A 16,245-nucleotide genomic window follows, 5' to 3' on the forward strand; every position below is an offset into this window, starting at 1 on the left:
AAGTTCAGCACTGTCTCCAGAGTCAGTATAAGGGGTTGCATACAGCTGAGGAAGAAGTGATCCCATGTTGGCTTATGATGACTGTAGCCATATTAGAAGTGACTGGGTATGTCTACATGTGCATTAGTGCACTTTTCAAAATGCACATTAAATTTAGTACCTCCAATATGAGGTACTAAATAAATGCACATTAGGCTGGCGCTAACGCACAGTAGTAAAAGCGCATGCTTTTCAGGTGATGCTTAATGTGCACATTAGAGTATTAGCACCATTTTTTATATGCCGCTTTAATGTGCACTAGAACAGGATATTGTGCATTAAAGCACATATGTAGACATGCCCACTCACAAGTAGGCAAATATCCCTCTAGTCCCCCTTTGGCTGGGGAGTGAGGAATGGTCACTATCCAGAAGGTAAAAGCAAAACAGAATTGATGGCTTCAAAGTAGCCCCTTGAAGCTGATGTGCAAACCTGCTCGGCCTGTCATGCCAGGGCTGTGGATCAGTACTCACTTGTGCTGGATGGAGTCTGCCCTGAGGAAACTCCTGCATTGACTGATGTTGGCAAAGAACTTGCCGTCTTTGGGGAGAAAATGGCTGGTGAAAATACCAATGCTTAGGAGAAGCTGAATGGAGCAGGTACAGCTTTAAATTGGCCAATGCATTTATCTAATGCTAAAGATAAACTGCCCTAGGAGCAAGAGTGCTCTGTAGCTTTCTATGCAGTTACATACTTCTACATACCACCCCCTGCCCCAACTGCCCCCACCCCCCAAAAAACAAATTATCTGTCTTAAGTTCCTCTCTTCACTGCAGATCCTGTTTCTGGTACAGACCCTGGGCTTCTATCTGCACTCTCTCTGATGACTATGGCTTCCCTCAGCAACATGCCCGGGAGAAAAAGCCTAGATGATGACCGGGTTTCCGAGCCTTACTGGCAAATCCTTCTAGCTTAAAATCTAGGAAAAATCTATGATATCCTAGTAAGTTTGGGCTGTAGGGTGTTGGGGTGGGTAGGTGTGAGTAACAGGGAGAGTGAAACAGTCTCCATTGCAGTGCTCAGGTGTTGTTCTGCCAGCTCCCTACCCTCCTCTAACAAAGCACAGTGGTACTTCCCCTGCACAGACGGGATATGAATGGGTATGGAGCAGGTAAGGAGCAGGCTAGAGTGGGGCAAAGCCAGTCAGACAGTTCTCTCCTGATTCTCAGAGGTCTAGGAAGAAAACTCAGGCTCCTTCAAATGTGTTAGGTTCCAAACCTCCTCAGTCCAGTGTGCATACAACATTACCTTATGTGGCAAATTTAAACACTCATTCTGGTGGCTCAGATTTGTTCCACACATAAAACCCAGCAAAACACCAGCTGCTGAAGCCTCATAAAGAATAATGGGCAAACAGCTTTGGGAAAAATAACTGAACTAAAGATGGGCAAATGTGATTACAGAAATGGTAGGGAAAGCCTCGAGCCCTCAGCCAAGACATGCAAGCCCTCTCTACTTATGACATGACAGCTCCAGGACTTGCTCTATGGGAAGACTGAGGAAGGATGCAGTTGTGTCCTGGGAATCATCAAAACCATGAACCTGAAGAAACTCCACAGGTCTCAGGAGGTGCCCGGCCACTCTGTCAGAGGGTGAAGTGCCCAGGATCATGGAAAGTGTAGTTCAGCCTGAGATGTTCACACACAGGAAAGAACAAGGATGTTAAGCCCCTGCACATATGCACGCTAGAAATTACACAATGCAGTGCTCCACAGAAGGGTAAAGCAGTCACAAGCTTATAGTCCAGCCCTTTCCTGTCATTTTGGTGGTGGTCTTTTATCCTGCCATTGCGCCATTGAATTTTCTGAAGATTACCATGGCACAGTAGCAGGATAAAAGACGACCACCATGAGAATAGCATAGCCTTGTGCTGGATAGCAATCAAATTTCACGGAGGCATCAAGCCTACACAGCACTGAGATGGGCAGAACCTCATTGCACAGTGGCAGTGGGAGATAAGGGCAATGGGGAATGAGGGGTATAAGACCTAAGGGGACCTGACAGCCTGCTGAGCCTCGCCTCTTGAAAGTAGCGCATTCCCAACAGGAGAGACTGATTCAGAGCAGGAACTTGGATGCAGCTGAGCTCTCAGTTCCTCATTTTCAGGAGCAGTTTCCTTTCACTTCTTGCCAAGCCCAACGAAAAGTTGCCTTTGGAAGAGTTTCACTTCCCCCAGGAACAACCTGACATCAGCAAGAGAACAAGGGCCAGAAAGAGCATGACAAACAGATTGAATTAGTAAGCAAGAGAGGGGGAAAGAAGGCAGGCAGATCACCAAGGGGACAGTAACAGGAAGGTTTGATAGGAGGGATTTAGAGCTGAAGGATACAATGCTTATAGTTCCCTTTTACCTGAAGCTTTGCACTTTGGACATGGCCCCTCAGAGCACCTGGGTCACACCCCAGCCCCACCCAACCCCAGTACCACTGACCTTACAAGGCCCCAGTCCTGGCACTCCAGAATGATAGGAAGCAGTGGCTGAATAAGGCTTCTTCAGCTATAGGACAGGGGTGCCCTTGTCCCTGGGGATCTGCCCAAGGCAGGATGTCTTCCTTAGGGTCAGTTCCTTGGTGTTGCAGCACAGGTATGATGGCAGGGACTATGGGATTCATCTGATGGTCCTTCCCAGCTGGAGCTGCACCATCCCCTTTAAAACTGCAAACAACAGCTAATCAATAAAGTGGGCTCCTTCTGAGCTTTCCTTTTAGAGGGAGTCAAAGGAAACCTCTTCCCCCAAGCTGCTCTTGTAGTATATCTTCATGACCAGGGATTTGCATTCAAGACCTTCTTTCCAGGTCTTCAAAGAAAGGAAGTGCTTCCTGCCCCCTGAAAAAAACTTGGGTCTAATGCTGTGCTGGAGCCAAATCTCCTGGTCTTACCAGCCCCTGGCATGCTGGCACAATAGTCCTGCCATCCTCAAGCTCCAAGGCCTGCAACCCTCCTTAAAGGACATGGACAAGAGCTGGCTCCATGTGGCTGGTACCCAGGTGGCAGAAACTCAGACCATTGCTCTCCTCTTCCTTCTGGCTCATCTTCCTCAGGTGCTGTACCTCTCCTCTACCGCAACATGTGTGACTGTCCCCACAGGAGTCTGGGACTTTCCATAAAGATGCTCCATCCACAGCTATTGGTATGAATTTGACAGAATACAGCACCAAGGTGAGGTTCTTAGAGCACCTAAATCTTGCTGGCAGCAGCAGAAAGACCAAGGATCCTCTAGCTGACCTTAGCACGGATCCATAAAAAACTGCACTGCCTCACAACACATGCAACTTGTGTGCTGGCCTAGCACTGAATCCAGAGCCTGCCCACATGCTGGGGAGGGCATGCAGTTAACCAGCTCCCATCATATCATGACATCATAAGGTTGTCTAGCTACTGTCACACCATGACATCAGAATGCTGACTAGCTCTGACTTTTGTGATAGGACAATTGTAACTACCTGAATATCCATTGGGAGCAAGCACTGAGCACACCAATCTCTAAACAGAAACAATTCTCTGTAGAGCCCAGGCAGGGGTCTAAATGGGTAGTACGGTGTAGGCCACGTCTAGCCACCTGCTACTGGGAAAAATTTGGCAGACAGGAGGGGTTAATGGAGGAGCTCCCAACCCACCAGAAGTGAAACATGTAAGGCATAAGAATGGATGGAAAGCTGAGGGGCCTGTATGAGTATGGGAGAATACCTACAACCATTCACAGCCTGCAGTTAGAGCTTGCTCAAAGGAATAGTATGGGGAAGGGCTGACTGCTAGAGGCCCACCATGGAGAACAAACCCATCCCTGCTTCTGGGTTCTGCACCTGCACTGGGGCAGCTTCATGGCTTGGCGGGGTAAGTAGCAGGGGTGAAGGACTTACCTGAGCTTTCTAAAGGATCAAGGGGGTTTCAGGGAATGACTTAAATCTTATGCCTTTGCACATCGAGGTGCCTATTCTCAGATGAGAGAACTGAGCTAGTGCCCATGGGATCTGCTCCCTCCAAGCTACTCTGCCCTGATCACCACCATTACTTTATCATCTCCACCTTTGCCTTTGGGATGCTGCCTCCCAGGCAGCAAGCAGCTGAAATCCTAACTAGAAGCACAGGCTTGCAGTTCCCTCAGGCTGGGAGCTACTTCTGAGTAAGCGCTAGGCAGAGTCTGTGTTCACATGGTGGTTGCTGGTGTGCAAGTGCAGGGTGGCAGAGGCCAGAGGATGAAGTTGAAAGAACCCCATCAGCTCCCTCCTGATCCCACAGACTGTCTTTTGACAAGATCATTTGCTTCCCAGCAGTAAGATACAGATAAACTATCTATATGAATTATTCACCTACCCACATCCTTCTCAGCAAGCTTTCCTCACTCTCATGATACTTTTTAAAGTGACTTGGCTCTGGGGTGCCCAAGCAGATGGTTGTTCTGAAGCATGGTAGCTTCAGCAGGCAACTTTGGCAGGAACACTCTTCCACTTATCAATAAATAGTGCCCACTTTTCTGTAGCCATAGACCACTTCTTCCTATCACCTAGGGATTCTCCTGTGAGCAGTCCAGATAGACTAACAAACTTGCTTGATTCCAATGTGCTAGGCCTGGTGGGCTATAGTGGATGGATCTATTGACTACAAGGCGTTTGGAGGCCCTGATGTGATGGTGGAAGGCAACTCGGAGCTAAGGGCCTGGCTTTTTCACCCTACAGTTAAAGGCCCCAGGTTAATTCTCCTTCCCTTCCCCACTCAACCATATTGCATAAGAGCTGGGCTTGTGGCTGTGAAGTCACTCCTTTTTAACACCTAGCAGGCCTGATCAGTGTGTCTAATTACCATCTAAATTGTGGGCTTCAGGTGCATCTCTGCCAGAGCTAAGCCTGCCACACTTCCCAGCAGTAACCCTGCAGGACCACGAGCCTGCCACCTAGGGGCTGATTGAAAACAATCTGAAGTTTCAGACACACAGCAAGCAGGATGCAGCAAGCCACCTGCTCCAGCATGATCCTCTCCATCTCTATGGACCCAAACAGCAGTAGAGGGCATAATACATCCAGATGAACTGTCTCATCCAAGCTCAGCCTGACCTCTGACAGGTACATGACCTTCATGCTAGCTGTTCCTGTAACTTTAGTGCAATGCAACTGGCATTGTGAGTTATCTTGCCCATAGAGCCAAACTGGAAGTTACCTGACCAGGTGCAAGGCAGGGAAATCTCCCTATCCACAGGGGGCCAAACAAGTGGCAATGGAGTTAAGATGCACAAAACAGATTTACATCAAATCTTAGGGAAAATTTCATGAAAACTACCACAAAACAGCAAAGCAAGCTGAACGTGGATACTGTGGAATCACCTTCACTGGAAGTTTTCAAGGGGCTGGATAGGCTGTGTCTGGCATGGTATAGAGACAGAAGAAACCTGCAGGGGGTTGACCTAGAAGACCCTCAAGGTTCCTTCCAACCCAAGAATTTCAGGTATGGTCTTGCATAGCAACTGCTGGGTGACAGCACATTCCCTTAACCTAGAAGGCAGCATTAAGAATGTGCTGGTGCTTTTCTCTCCACCTGTCCGTCGTTGGATACTCTCAGGAAGACCCAAGAACTCCAAGTGAAACTGCCTTACCAAGGTGGCAGGCAGTTCTGTGCCTGAGCCTAAAGATGGTTTCTGTCCCTCTGCAGGGTGGCACCTTGCTACCAATACATCTGGAAGCGCTATGCCTCTTACAGTTTTCCTCCATCTTCTTAGAGGCCACCAATAATTGTTCCATGTTTGGATCTGCAACAGACTTACTGAGCTCTTGTTGGTCTCTGAAACACTCTTCGGAGGTGGTGGGCAATACCTAGTCCAACCATAGGCTGGATGGTGGTTCCAAACCAGTGGCCAAAGCCAGTGCAGTGGGCATCATCCAGTCATGTGGAGAGGGGTGGGGGTCAGCCTTTCTCCAGACTAAATAAGCCCAGTTCCCTCATCTTGTGCCCCAGGACCCTAACCATTTTTGTTGCTCTCTGCTGAACTCTCGCCAATTTGTCCACATCCTTTCTGTAGTGGAGGGCCCAAAACTGGACACAGTACTCCAAAAGTGGCCTCACCAGTGCTGAAGAGGGGAATAATAACCTCCCTTGATCTGCTGGCAACACTCTTACTAATGCAGCCCAATCATTAGCCTTCTTCGCAACAAGGACACAGTTGGCTCATATTCAGCTTATTGTCCTGAGGTCCCTTCCAACACTAATTTTCTATGATTCTACGATCTCACAGAGGAATAGTGAAGACGCACATTCCCAACTGTTTTACAAGTCTCTCAGCCAGGGGTCTCCAAAACATTTCAGTTTGTCTCTTTATATGAAGCTATGGGCAAACCCAATCTAACAACTGCTCTCTTTCTGAGCTGGTTGAAAAAATTAACTTCTATTGTGGCCTATCCAGAACTGTGCTCTGATCAGGTGACAAGAGGGGCAGGGAGCATATCACATCTTCCTGTCAGAAGGACTCGCGCGGCACTCGAGCAATGAAGCAAAAGGAAGTAACAGGATCTCTAGCCTTTCGGTTCCCCAGAGCCTCCATGCACACAATCCTCACAGCAAGTCCTTTAAGATGAATAGCTCTTTATTTTTTTAATGAAACTAGATAGCTGCTTACAAAAATGCACATTCTCCTTCCCACCCACCCCACTCCTCTTCCCTTTCTTTCCCTTCCCCCCCTGCCCTGGGCTCTCATTCACAGATGCCTGTCAGTGGATGGGTTTTTTTTCTGTTTGTTACAATCACAGAACGGAATCTAAGCTGGAAAGACAAAACACGTAACCGGGAAAACAAATCCATTTAGTGCAGGAGATGTGATGGCCTGGGGATGAAGCCCCTTCCTGCTGATGAAGCAGGCGGCCAAAGCCCACCGAAAGCAATGATCATCCTGCCCACCCCCCACCCCCCCAAGTGTTACCCACCCCCAGAGTCCACCCACCCTATCCTGATCCCCAGCCTCCCCCCCATTAACCCCAACACTACAACAAAGGACATGCCCCCATCCCCCAGATCCTGGGAGAAGAGGCTACAGACTGTAGAACTTAAGGCTCCTGTCCATGCCTGTTGAAGCGATGAATTTTGCATGGTGGCCAAAGGCTACACCTGTGGTCAGGCCACTGTGCTCTGTAGGAAAGACGACATGAGAGAGTAGATGGTTAATTTACAGCTCAGCTTCTTACATTCACCTAAATAGATCCCGCTCTGGGACAGAGACACAAGCCTGCTGGTTCTTCCAGCTGAGATCCTCACCTGTGAAATGGAGGATCTCCGTCCACTGCTTGCAGATGTAGATCTGGACATCGGTGCCACCCAGGGCCAAGTATGTGCCACTCTGATCAAATATGAGGGACTTCACCTACAAGGAAGAGGTATTTGAGACTGAGGTAGAGGACACTCCTCACACACCTGTTCCAGTCATCTGGCTTTCAGAGAGGGAACTACTCCTGCATGTCCCTACACACCCCCATACAGGAACTCCCTCCACCTCACAGAGTAACTCAATCAAATGAGGCCGCACAAGGTAAGGAGGTGAAGAGTTACAGAGAAGTCACACCCTCCTCAGCTGGGGGATGGCCACTAGGAGAGGGTGGGGGAACAGGCAAATCATGTGCACCTCAAAGTTATTGTCCAGCTGCAGCGTCTTGAAGTTCTTGAGTTTACGCAGATCCCAGAGCTTCACAGAAGAATCATCAGCGGCCGTGGCCAGGTAGTAACCATTCTCAGAGAACGCGATGCTGGTGATGGGGCCGGAGTGGCCCGGGAAGTTGGCCACATTGGTGCGTTCCTGAGAAAGACAGACAGAAGGTCACCTCTTGCTGGCAGGGAGCAATGAACCAAATCTAGGGCGAACTGGAGAATGGCATGGGCAGAAAGAGGGTTCTCTTGAGGGGGAAAGAGCTTTTTCCTCGCCCCATGATCCCCATGGCATCTCATGCCAATAATTTATTTCTTGTAAATCTCTCACCTCTGTCTACAGCCAACACAAGAGCTGCAGACTTAATTCTTCCATGGATTTCAGAAAGCAAGAAATGTCACCACCCTGCTGAACTGCCCTGAACAGACTGCTTGAGGAGTACTGGCAGCAGGACTTGGTTTGTCTGTTCTGCCATAATTATGTAATCCCAAGCTTGCTTTACTCCCCCACCAAGTTCTGAACCAGCTGAGGTTACATGCAGTAAGCCAGACATACCTTCAAGTCCCAGATCTTGATCTGAGAGTCCATTGTTCCTGTTCCAAAAATGAGTCCATCAGGATGAAACTGGGCACAAGTAAGAGCTACAAATGCAAAGAGAGAAGTTTATGGGTAGCTGAATGCTGCCAAGCCTGGGGGGGGAGGGGAGGGCAGGCCACAAAAGAACACCAGAAAACATGGAGCCCCCTTCCAGCCAGGGGTCTCCAGGACTTATGTAACACAGGCATAGAACATAAGCCTTCCCCCACAGTCCCCTTTGTCCATGAGGTCATGATGGACAGTAAATATACAACCCTTACCACAGCCAGAACTCTCGTCCGTGACCTTGGTGAGAACGCGGCCTGTCTGGATATCTGAGAAAGCCCAGTACTGAAAGAGAGGAACAGTGTATGACCATGTGCTGCAACCAGCCCTCCTCAACACCCCACTCACCCCTGCTCCCCAGTTGATAGGTGAAACTAGCAAGGGGACAGAAGTACAGGGAGTGCCCATGCAACTCTGATCATGGTCTCTCACCTGGTCATCAGAGGAGCTGAGAAGGTAGTCACCCGTAGCGTGGAGACTCAGCCCCGTCACAGAGCTCTCATGGGCACGGACAACCTGTACACACGAAGCATTTGGGACAGACCAGATGCGGATAGTGGCGTCGGGAGAAGCAGAGAACACCAACTCCTAGAATGGGAGGGAAAGCAAAAATGCGCCCGAGGGTTAACAACCACCAGGTTCAGTGGGGGAGTCCAACCACATCAGAGGGAGACATTTCCACCTCTCATCCAAGAGCCCCAAAAGCACGTTGTAGGAAGAGACCGGACTGCTGCAGATGCAGCCTTCATAGAAGGCAGCCCCTGAGATGGGCTGGAAGCCATACGAAAAGAAGCAGTTTGCCGCAACCCTTACCTGAGAGGGGTGAAACACTACACCGGTGACCTTCTTGGTATGTCCCTTGAGAGTTGCCAGGATCTGCTCTGAGCTCTTGTCGAAGACAATGACATTTTTATCTGCTCCACCTGAAACATGGATAGGGACTGTGAAATACGAGGCCCAGATCCACAGAGATTCATCCTCCCCTCCCCCACAAATACTCAACATCAAGAATGAGGGGGACTCCTTCTGAATAACCTTCACAACCAGCCTTGGGGAGAGAAATCCTTGCTACCCCAATTGGTACACAGCCTGAAAGGCTGGGTTCCCAGGAAGCAGTGAAACAAGTGACCTGTATCTGAGCCCTTCAACGTATCATTAGATTGGAACCAAAAAGGAGACAAAGCCCTATCAGTCTGGTCAAGCAGGCTTGGGTAGAAGCAGTTCCCTTACCAGTGAGGATCTTGTTGGTGTCAGATGGACAGAGGTCCAGAGCGAGGATCCCTGGGATGCTGGCACTATGCAGCCCCTGGGCAAAAGAAAGAGGGCATCAAATTGCTCCATAGCTAAGCTGGAAGAGAAACACAGTCCCTCAAGGCAGGGAGGAACCTTCATCTGGAGCATTAGGTATGGGACTCCATTAACTGGGCTCTACCTGGGATTTCTCTAGAGCAGGGCCTGTGGGAGAAGGGAGACCTAATCCCCTGCTTAGTACAGCTGCAGCAGCAAATGTACCAGCTCTGGTCACGCTCCAGAGAGTTAGTAAGAAGAAAAGGAAGCAGAGCAAAGGAAGATATGGCTCTGAATCCAGAGGCCAAAAGGAACAGTAACCACTAGCCAGCCAGATAAGACCAGGCAAGAGCATCACCTCCCCAGCAGCACAGCACTGCCAAATGCCAGGCTGGAGAGGGGGAAGGGGGGGAGACGACACATACACGACACAACTAGGAGACTCAGCATGACTAGAGCAGCGTTTTTCAACCCATGGGTCATGACCCAAAAGTGGGTCACAAGAACATATGAAAGGGTTGAGAACAAACTTTAAAAATGGATTCTCCTTTAAAGAAAAACGTGGGAAACTGTGGCTTTTCCCTTGCAGGCTGTCAAAGTTCCAACCTGCAAGGGGCTGCTTGGCCCTTCCCCTTCCCCCACACACCCCCTGCCCAACACAGTGGGAGGCTGGGGCCTGGGGGAGGGGGAAAGCAGGTCAGGAGTGAGGGGCGCTGGGTCAGGACCAGCCATTGATGTTTACAAATGGGTATTGGTACAAATAAGATTGAGAAGCACTGGACTAGAGGATACAGGGCAGCATCCCTGGCAGCACAGTACCCTCTAGTGTCACACTGGGGTAGGAATCAAGCCCACACTTTAAAGGACACAACAATCGCCCCCTGGTGGCAAGCTGGACCACTCCATCTGGGTAAGGCCTGCCTGGCTATTCCCAACCACCAATGAGGTTTGCAGCCCATGTTAACCACTGGTTCCTGCATCTCTGCACTCACCACATGCGAGGCCACCTGGCGGTATTTGCTGAGCTCCTCTGGCTTCACCAACTCCTCTGGAACCGTTTTGCCTCTCTGCAGGGTGGGAGGGAAAACAGCTGTTCTCCTGAGGCCTTGCTTCAATGCTCACCACCCTATCCCAGGAGCAGTCACACCATCCCCACAGCACATTCCCCAAACACCCATCCTACCTCCCTGCTCCTGTACCCCACAACCCTTAGTACCTCCAGATCTGCAGGGAAGCAAAATGCTCTGGGAAGCAGGCACTCACCTTCTTACGCTCCGTAGTCAGCACCGTGGCTTTGTCTTGAAGCTGCAAGATGAGAGAGGTTTAATGAACTTGGTTCAAGAACTATAAAGCCAGCCAATCAGAGACTAGCAAGTGGGGCAGCTGTCTGACTGCCCTGTCCCACCCAGGGACCAAGACTGAAGGAAGACAGGAGCAATTCTCCCTTCCACCCCTGGGAAGGATGAGGTGCAGGTGAAATCAGAGATGGAGAACAGATCCTTACCTTCTGGATTATCTCGGGGGTCATGCCCACTAGCTCTCCCAGGTCCATTGGCTCTCCAGCACCCTAAATGGGAGAAAGAAGAGGCCAATAAATCCAGGGGAGGAAACAGAAAAAAAAGAGATGTGGAGATGGATCCATGCAGGGTGGACTCACCGCAGCGTTAGGCTGCGCAGATGGCACAGTTTGGGGAACGATGAGGCCAGCCTGGGGTTTCAGAGTGGCCAAGGCTGCAAAGAGAGAAACACAGATTCAAGGGGTTGAAACAGAACTGTCTGGGGGCTCAGAGGAACAGAACAATAGTATCATCACAGCATTGCTTCCCCTGCATCATCTGTACCAGCATCTCACTGCTCCATAGTGCTAAACCCTTCCTTCTCCTCACTCCCACCAGCCTCCAAAGTCTAAATGCCCTTCACCCGCCCCGCCCCGCCCCCGCCCCCATTGCTCAGGCACAGAGCCCTCAGCAGGTCAGCCGACACCCCCCCCCCCCCCCGTGTTACCTTCTCTGGCAGCGGTGACCTCTTTGGTGAGACGGGCAATGACACGACAGGCAGCATCATGCTGGTACAGCGCATGTGACAGCTCCTGGCGGGTGGTTTGCAGCTGCTGGCGAAGCGTGAAGCTATGCAGCATAACAGCATCCTGCAGAAGGAACCACAGCATGAGGGGAATCAGAGCCAGCTCACCAAGTTCCTTTTGCCTACTCCGGACAGGGGATCCTGTGACCTCACTTCAGAGCAGCAGTGAGGGCTGCCTTCCCAACATAGTTTGTATGGCAAGAAGGAGTCAGGCACTTACCCACTCATCTTGGAGGGCCTTCAAAATGGCCGGGATGCTGGTAGCAGAGGGTGGCTTGGGTCGTATTGGGTGGGCAACTGTGAAGGAGAAACACAGGGGGACATTAATGCCAACAGACAGGATGAACCTGATTATCCATCTCTTCCTCTCCTTAAAGGCACCTCTTTCATCCACCTGCACCTCTGCTCCCATTCCATTAATCCAGATCCAGCCACACCCTCAACGTATTTGTCGTTTTGTGATTAGTGCAGTAGCAGGTGGACTGTGGATCTATACAGGGGATTTATTATGTTGTGTTGAAGCATCTGGGCTGGTGTCTCACTTGCTTATCAGGCTAGAAGTCCAGCACCAGACAGAGCAAAGTGACCAAATCACAGTACCAGCTCAGGGGCTCAAACGTTGTCCCCTTGGTTTGCCCCCCTCCCCCCCCCCCCCCTTTCTCCTTTGCCCTTGGTACCTTTGATGTCAATAAGCTGCTCTTCCGATAACGGCTGGTTGTTCACAGGGTCAGTGCCATTCTCAGCGATATACTTTTCAATCAGCCGGCGCTCATAGACATGATTTGACACTGGAGACACGCAGGGGTGCTCAGGCACCTCATTCGAAACTGCAAAGGGTCAGAGACAGACAAGACACGAGTGGCATTAAAGCAGGAAGGGTAATTCAGGCAGCATGAATCCCCTCCCACATCCTGGGGCAGTTCAGCAACATGGGAGCCCTGGGAGGATAAATAAAACAACCAGTCTCTCAGCCTCCCAGGATTGCACAAGAGATCAGTTAAGTTTTCCCATAGCCTCATAACACACAGAGCAACATACATCTTTTTGCATGTTGCTACTGTGATCCTTACTCAAGTTTATCTTCACTGACCTCTGCATCTCCATCCTGGGAAGTTTGAGTAGGTTAGACAAACATTTGCTTTCTAAACCTGTCTTCTGGTTTAGAAAAGTATGATGCTGCCTTGAGAAGCAGGCTGGAGTTGGGAACATCCTGTGGTCCTTTTCCACTTTATTTTTCTATAATCAAAACCTTCCCGCAACACCTGCAGTCTAGCAGTGCTCACAGCTCCAGTTGTTCTCAAACTTAATTGTATCACATACCTTATTTTAAGTTTCTTATAGTGCTGGGTATCATGATTCTATACTAGACAACACTGTATCACTCTCACCACATCGTTACCTCTCCAACACCCTAAGAGAAACTGCTGAGTTCATATTTTCATCTTTTTTCTCTATTTCCCCTTTCCTTCCTGACACTGTCCTGTTCCTTCCTCTCATATATCCCAGTTAGAGAAACACTGGCCTCTTCATTTTCTTTCAAACCACCAGCTTGGCTTTCTTTAGAGGGTGAGACAGTTAATGCTGAAGCTAATTCAAGTGAGCCTAAAATGCCACACATATTGATCTCTGCTGCTGTGTTGTCTGTACCATAGATCGCAACAGCAGTTTGCCTGTCCTACTAATATTACTAAGAGATGTGCCCAGGATAGTGGTAAATGGTTTACTTAATGTGGTACAAAAAAAAAAAAAGGACTTATCTTGTATTCAAGAAACCTTCAGTACAGTACTCAGGGTTAGAACAGGAAGAGCTATTGGGGAAGTTTTCTGAAATTTTGTCCAGCCTCAAGGACTGGTAGGAGCAGCTTTCCATGACGACCTGGTTTCAATTCTGAGTCCTGGGGCTAGCAAAGTACCTGGGATTCTACCTAGTCACAGGTCTGGCAAAGAAAACCCTGCGTTTCTGAGCCTGACCAGGAAGGCAGTATGGCCTAGCACTAACTAGCACTCCTTCAAAGAGCTGGTCATAATCCGAGCTCTTCTATAGGCCACTGCCAGGTGACCCTGTACAAGTCGTTCCTCTCTCGGTGCCTCAGACTCCGCCGCCAGTAAGAGAGGGATAACAGTACTGCCCTTCTGTGTAAAGCTATGCAAGATCCATTGACAGGTATCATATAAGAGCTGAGCATCTCTTTCTCCTACCCTTAGTGCATCTCTATGAGAGAGAAGGGGTCTGTCTGCTGAGCTTGGAGCTTCACTATGGAAAAATATGGGGGGGCAGGGGAGATGTGTGTAGGTACATACATGCATGTGTATACATACATATCTACATAATTAACAAGTAACCTCTTGGGCTCAGCAATGTACATCACTTTGCCCTCAATATCCTGCCAATGGAGCCCTTGGAGTCTGCACCCACCACAGGGGAACTGTGGTACCTTTATCAGCACTTACACACACTGTTCCTGCCCAACCAGGAAGGACTCCAAGTGCCTTGCCAAATGGCAGGTGTGTATGTCAACCCCCTCATCATTATTGATACTACTGACACACCTAGGGGCCCTAATCATAAACCACATCCCCAGTGGTAACACACTACACCAATGACTCATGGCAACCCAGGGTTGCACAGCACCCTAATTGAGAATCACTGCACAATACAAATGCACACGAGCCACTAGTTCAGAGGCTCGTCTGCATGCCCAGAGACATTCTCCTATCCCATCAGCAGGAAAAGTCACAGTAAGATGGAAAATGTATCAGATTCCTGTAGCCCCTGCTACATGTTACATATATTTACACAATTAACTGTTTAATCGCACAACCCATTTAGACCAGCCATAAAGTTCTTGAAAAGTTATAACAACTCTATAGCTGATTTCTTTCCAGCTTTAATTGGAATGTGTAGGAGGGCCCTAAGTAAGCTGTTTTTCTGGCACTTTCATACCTGAGCTAAGACAATGTTGATCACGTATTGCTTAAAAATTAACTTTTGATCTCAAGCTAATGCTGAAAAATGTTAGGCCAGGGGAGGGAACATCTGGGAAGGGTGTCTGAAGCTGAACAAAGAACTAGGGTGGAAACTGCCACACATCCCAAACTTCAACCCCGACTGTTTCCACATCAAAGGAGCGGTCAATGAGCTGAACCTTCACCCTAGGGCAAAATGACAGAATCACAGAAAGTGAGTGTTGGAAGGGACGTCAGGAGGTCATCTCGTCCAACCTCTGCTCAAAGCAGGACCATCCCCAACTAGATCATCCCAGCCAAGGCTTTCTCTAGCCAGGTCTTAAAAACCTACAAGGATGGGGCTTCCACCACATCTCTGGGTAACCTGTTCCAGTGCTTTACTACCTTCCTAGTGAGAAAGTTTTTCCTAATACCTAAGCTAAACTTCCCTTGCTGCAACTTGAGATCATTGCTCCTTGTTCTGTCATCTGTCACCACTGAGAACAGCCTAGCTCCATCCTCTTTCGAACCCTCCTTCAGGTAGTTAAAGGCTGCTATTAAATCCCCTCTTAGTCTCCTCTTCTCTAGATGAAATAAACCCAGTTCCCTCAGCTCCTCACAAGTCACATGCCCCAGCCCTGCCACGGGTTTTCACTGCCCTTCGCTGCACTCTCTCTGGCTGACCCCCAGGGGGCTGGGGGAGGAGTGGGGGGGACATTAAGGGCAGGATTTGGTTCAACCCTCTAGAAGTACACTACAGATTTGTATTTGAACTCTCTGGGTTGTCCCAGGGTTGGGCTGTGTCAGTGCGCCTGCTGGGACCAAGACCGGAGGCTCCTGGCCAGGGGGGCCATGGCCCCGCGCTCAGGATCAGACCATCCCCACATCTGGGCTCGGGAAGACCCGTTCCCCCGGCTCCGGCCTGACACGGGCTGCAGGGGCTTCGCCTCTCCCTGCTCGGGGCGCAGCCGCCCCCGGGACCTGCTGACAGCGGTGCCCAGAAGCAGGCCGCTGGCTGCGGGGCGGCCCCGCTCCCCACCCCGACCCGCCCCGCGGCCGCCCCCGGGGGGCTGCGCGCCGCAGCCTCCAGCGCGGGAAAGGTGGCAGCGCCTCCGGCCGGAGCGCTTAGGGAACGGGGCCGCGCTCGCTCCCCCGCGCCGCACCGCACTCACTCGAGCAGATCAGGGCCATGGCGGCTGCTGGTCCCGAGCCCGCCTCGCTCTGGCTCCGGTTTCTGCTTCCGGGTCACGGGGTTCTGCTTCTGGCGCGTGTGTGCCAGGCCCACGAGGGGGACGCGGGGACAGGGGGACGGTCCCTCTCGCTCTGGTCCTCCCACCAAGCCCCGCGGCAGGGCCGCGCCGACCACTTCCGTCTGCGAATGTGTTTGGGGGGCCCGCCCCGAGGCGGAGCGGGGAGCTGCCACTGGCGGCCAGCGACCTGTGGGACCAGTGTACCAGTTCCGCCTGCCAGGCCGCGAATCCCACCGAGCACAGCCTCCCTTCCCGGCATGCCCCGGGCGGCGGCGCGTTGCCGTGGCAACCGAGCGCCCGCGGCGCCTAAGAGACCCTCGTGGGACCTGTTGCTCCCGTCATGCCCCGCGCGCGAGGCGGCTTCCGACCCACAACCGT

At 50.7% G+C, this 16,245-nt stretch overlaps 1 protein-coding gene across 1 annotated transcript; it reads right to left on the minus strand.

Moving 5' to 3' along the window:
• Positions 1 to 6,592: 6,592 nt before the first annotated feature.
• On the minus strand, positions 6,593 to 16,181 carry PRPF19 (pre-mRNA processing factor 19). Its single transcript, XM_059722482.1, has 16 exons — positions 15,790 to 16,181; positions 12,349 to 12,498; positions 11,892 to 11,968; positions 11,594 to 11,735; positions 11,247 to 11,320; positions 11,094 to 11,156; positions 10,853 to 10,894; positions 10,582 to 10,656; positions 9,533 to 9,608; positions 9,116 to 9,225; positions 8,735 to 8,890; positions 8,518 to 8,587; positions 8,216 to 8,301; positions 7,640 to 7,810; positions 7,276 to 7,381; positions 6,593 to 7,149 (listed from the first exon to the last, which is right to left on the minus strand). Exons 1-16 carry the CDS (start codon positions 15,806 to 15,808, stop codon positions 7,052 to 7,054), a joined length of 1,515 nt encoding a protein of 504 aa, XP_059578465.1. The 5' UTR covers positions 15,809 to 16,181; the 3' UTR covers positions 6,593 to 7,051.
• Positions 16,182 to 16,245: the final 64 nt, after the last annotated feature.

The sequence above is a fragment of the Alligator mississippiensis genome, chromosome 2 (genome assembly GCF_030867095.1).
Source record: "Alligator mississippiensis isolate rAllMis1 chromosome 2, rAllMis1, whole genome shotgun sequence".
NCBI classification, from domain to species: Eukaryota; Metazoa; Chordata; order Crocodylia; family Alligatoridae; genus Alligator; species Alligator mississippiensis.